The sequence below is a fragment of the Tupaia chinensis genome, unplaced genomic scaffold (genome assembly GCF_000334495.1).
Source record: "Tupaia chinensis unplaced genomic scaffold, TupChi_1.0 Scaffold000131_1, whole genome shotgun sequence".
NCBI classification, from domain to species: domain Eukaryota; kingdom Metazoa; phylum Chordata; class Mammalia; order Scandentia; family Tupaiidae; genus Tupaia; species Tupaia belangeri.
In genome coordinates, this window is record NW_006159600.1 from 970,236 (window position 1) to 974,676 (window position 4,441).

Genomic DNA, 4,441 nt, shown 5'->3' on the forward strand with positions numbered 1-4,441 from the left:
CCCACACCTCCTCACCCATCCTCTCCACGACGCCCCCGTAGCCCCTCCCACATCCCTCATCCTCGCCCCCATGCCTCCTGGTCCTCCCTCCCACGCCCTCCATTCTCCGCTCTCCGCCTCCTGCGTCTCACCTCCGCTAGCTCTCACTTTCTTGGTCATTGTATAAGCCTGTCTCTGTCTCTCCGTCTCTCCCTGCACCTTCTCTCACGTGTCTGTGACCCGTTTCTACCTACCCAGCCCTGTCTCTCCGTTTCTCGCGGTACCTTCTCCCCGTGAGCCTGTCTCTGTGAAGTCACGTGAAATATCCTCAGGTTTGCAGAGACTGCCGTCTGTCTGTGTCTCGTCTGCTGTCTCTGTCTCATCGCCTCTCTCCCTCCCTGTATCTCTGTCCCTTGTCTCTCCCTCTTTTTCCTTGTACCTCCGCATCTCTCTTACCCCCACTCCCACCCCCTCTAGGACCTCACCTGTCACCAGCACTTCCAGGGCGTCGCTGGGCTGGGACCAGACTCCTGGTCCCCACTCCGGCCTGCGGTAGCAGCAGCGGTAACTGCCCCCCTGGGCAGGCGTCACCTCCTCCAGGAAGAACTCGGCCTGCTCCTGACACCACACGGGACAGTGTCTCCAGGCTTAAGGAGTGCAAATCTCCAGGCGGGTTGAGGTGCCCGGCACCTCAAGGTCACGTTGACCCCCGGAGTCACAACTGCTGCAGGCTGAGCCCCCAGCCACGGCTTGGGGTGGGCGGCTGTCGGAACTGAGTAAGGAGGCGCCTGGGTGGTTGGGTCCCCTGGGGGCCAGCGGGGAGGAAGGGGGAGTGGGGGAGGAGGAAGGGCACCTTAGCGGATGACCCCCCTTCCTCCTCCCCGACATACAGTGCAGGCCGTGAAAGCCAAGGCGGGTCCCAGGAGCCGGACTGCGTCTGAGCTTTGCCCATTGTTTGGTGAAGCTGTTTGGGAGGGCTGGGTCCCAGAACTCTGTGGTTTAAATGGCCTCGCAGGTGATGTGGCTGAACTGCGGAGCTGGAGCTGGCGGTGCTTCCACCTCACACTGGGTGCACACCCAACCCAAGAGGAGCGTGGAGGAGGAGGGGTTGCAGCGTGTCCAGCCACCAAAGCAAATTCCAGATTAGAGACCTGTGTGTGTGTGTGTGTGTGTGTGTGTGTGTACAATAAAAGCATTAGAAGAAACCATAGAAAAGAATATTTGTCTTGGACTCGCAGGTGGTGTGATGTTTAAAGGCACTGGACTCCCACATGGTCCACCGCAGTTCAAGTCCCGGACCTGGTGGCTTGCTTTCTCACTTTCCCTCTCTGTCACTCTGTCCCTCTCTGGTCAGATTAAAATAAATAAAGTTAAATAAAGTAATTTTAAAAAATAGTTACTACTATGTAGGAAGGCAGGTTCGCAGGCGCACCCGAGCACACCTTTGGAGAAGGAACTGTGCCTGTCAAGGTACACAGCACACGGTGGGAAAACGTGGAGGTCTGTGAACCCACACAGGGAGGCTCCAGGCTCGAGTTCAGAGACCGCTTTGGTATGCCTCTCCGTGTTTCTCACTCTTGGAAGAAATAAGTAACCAAACTTACCACAGAGGACATGACCAACAGCCCACCAGTCCCCGACTTTACCCTGGGCAAATGCAAGCGCACACGCACAAACACCTGGGATGCTGGAAACAACCTAAATGCTCACCAAGAGGGGACTGGCCAAGCGAACTCGAATGCAGCCGTCCAATGGCAGATGGTAGTCAACAGTTAAGAAAGAGGAAGAACTAGCCCTAGTGACATGGAAATGTCTCCAGAGAGGCCGTGAAGGATGTAAGATGACAAATACAAGATGCAGAACAGTGAGTCATAAAATGCCAATTTTGCTTTGGCAAGAAAAAAGTATATATTCATGCCCGTGTGAGTACATGGAAATCGTCGGTAAAGATTCAGAAGAGTATTTAAGGAAGATGGTGAGGGGAGAGAGAGGCTACTATATAGATTCAGAAGAGTATTTAAGGAAGATGGTGAAGGGGAGAGAGAGGCTATCATATGAGGGACTTCAAAACATTTGTGGAGACGTGGAATCAAAGTATGGCTTCTTTGGTGCAAAAAATGTTGAAGTCCGTGCATAGTTTTTTCCCATCATGTATGTTTTCCATGAACTTTTGGAAGACCCTCCTTATATACTCTTTGCTAATGATTGACTGTTTAAAAACATGAACATAGCCAGCCAGAGGGCATGGTGGTTAAGACAGCTGGATCCCACGTTACCAACTGAGTGGTTCGAGTCCTCAATCTAGCAGCTTGAAAAACACACCAGGCAGGGCCAGCAGTTGGCACAATGGCTATGTCACTGGACTCCCACGTAGTTGACCGTGGTTCAAATTCCGGACCTGGTGGCTTAAACTCACTCTGGGAACGTGTGCATGTGCATGCGTGTGCCCAGGATCCCGAGAGGAGAATGGAGGAGAAGGGATTGCCCTGTGGCCATCCCCCTGGGGGGTGATTTCTCACTTTCTGGCGAGCACACGCGCCCTATAGCAAAAATTTCTCAAAAAAAAAAAAAAAAAAAAGAAAGAAAAGAAAAGCACACTGAGTGTATGTGTATGGGAGCCCACAATTCCAAGAAAAGGGATTGCAGTGTGGCCATTTCCCCTGGGGGATAATTTCTATTTCCCTATCTCTGTCACTCTCTCTCTCTCTGGATGACACTGTAGCAAAACCCTAAAAAAAGAAGGAAAAGAGAGAGAGAGAGAGATCTGTCTCTGGAACCCTGCACTGTGCCAAAGGTTTTTATTTGTGTGATTTCATCAAATCTTCGCAGCAGCCCGTTTCCCAGAGCAGGCCATGGCGTCTTGGTGAGCTGTGATCTGTTCAAGGTCATTTAACAAATCGGGGAAACCGGGACTCTCGTTTAGGCCTTTAGCGAAGTCCACGGTCTTCGCGGTCCACCTACAGTGGGCACTAAAGGGGGCGAGTGAGGAAGAAGGAAGGAGGGCGAGAGAGAAAATACAGGGTAGGGTCGGACACCGGATAAAATCAGAGTAATTGAAAATGAGTGTCAGGGTCAGCAGGTGTCACAGTGGTTAAGGCACTGGACTCCCATGTGGTCAACTGTGGTTCGAATCCTGGACCTGGTGGCTTGAAACTCCTACTGGGAATGTGTGCATGCATGCCCCAAACCCCGAGAAGAGAATGGGGAAGGCATTGTGAAGTGGCCATCCCCCCGGAGGGCAGTATCTCACTTTCTGTCTCTGTCTTTCTAGTGGGCACACACGCGCTGTAGCCAAAATCTCGCAAAATAATAATAGTAGCAGTGAAATAAAGAACATGTGTGTCAGCAACAGGAAGGAGAAGGCTGAAGGATGCTACTCACCAGACGGAGTCAGGGCTTCGAGACGCGGAGGCCCTGCAGAGGTCAAGGGGCACGACCTTTTCCAGCCTTCTGCCGCTCCCTGTCCTACCTCACTGGAAACTCATAATCGAGTTTTCAGTCCCTCTTTCTTTGAGAAATAAGAATCCTACCCCTATTTCTTCTCTCAGCAGCCAGAGTCCAGACCCCCATTCTCCACCCACTTAAGACAGCGTCTGCACCTAGCCCTGCACCCAAGGGAACCAGGCCCTGGAGCTCCACCTTGCCAAGGAACACTGCTCCCTGAGGTTCAGGCACGCCTGCCCCAGGAGCCAGGAGCCCTGCCCTTCTCAGAGCGTCAGGAGTCCTGGCTTCCCCCTCCCACCCCGTCAGAACCTGGGAGTCTACATTCCGGGTCCCCAGGAGTTCAGGCCCCGACCCCCTCCTGCCTCAAGGTCCAGAGTGTCCTGCCACAACCATCTCGCCTCCCAGGGATCTGTTTCCGCTTGCTCTTGCACTCAAGGGTCTGGACCCCAGGCCTACCCCTTATTCTGAACCCTCAGTTATGCTGCTCAGTCACCCCATGGGGTATCTGGGTCCCGAGACTCACTCTGTCCCCCACCCAGCCAGGACCCAGGGAGAAGGGGGGCTCACAGGAGATCAGCAGCTGGAGCACCAGCAGCCGGAGGGTCAGTGGCCGGAGGGTCAGCGGCTGGAGCGCCAGCACCAGGGCCATGGTGGGCAGATGTGCCCTGGACCGAGGGCAGGGGCTTGGCCACACTCTCCCCTCCCAGGAAATGAGGCAGAGCCCTGTTTAGGGAAGAGAGGAGTGAGGCGGGGGCCCTGGGTGACTGTGTCACAGTCCCATGGTGCTGTGGAAAAAGCTGGAAAATGGGGCGGTCATAATCAGTTGTGTTCACAAATTCAACCAGAAAGAAAGAAAGAAAGAAAGAAAGAAAGAAAGAAAGAGAGAGAGAAAGAAAGAAAAGAAAGAAAAAGAAAGAAAGAAAGAAAGAGAGAGAAAGAAAGAAAAGAAAGAAAGAAAGAAAGAAAGAAAGAAGAAAGAAAGAAAGAAAGAAAGAAAGAAAGAAAGAAAGAAAGAAAG

General features: G+C 52.9%; 1 protein-coding gene across 1 annotated transcript in view; it reads right to left on the reverse strand.

Moving 5' to 3' along the window:
- Positions 1–4,108, reverse strand: part of OSCAR (osteoclast associated Ig-like receptor) — a 39,401-nt gene extending 35,293 nt beyond the window's left edge. Inside the window, 4 exon segments of the mRNA XM_027770402.1 lie at positions 465–605; positions 608–784; positions 3,361–3,393; positions 3,991–4,108. Of these exon segments, the coding sequence (XP_027626203.1) occupies positions 465–605; positions 608–784; positions 3,361–3,393; positions 3,991–4,072 (433 nt within the window). The 5' untranslated portion in view covers positions 4,073–4,108.
- Between the last annotated feature and the right edge of the window lie 333 nt (positions 4,109–4,441).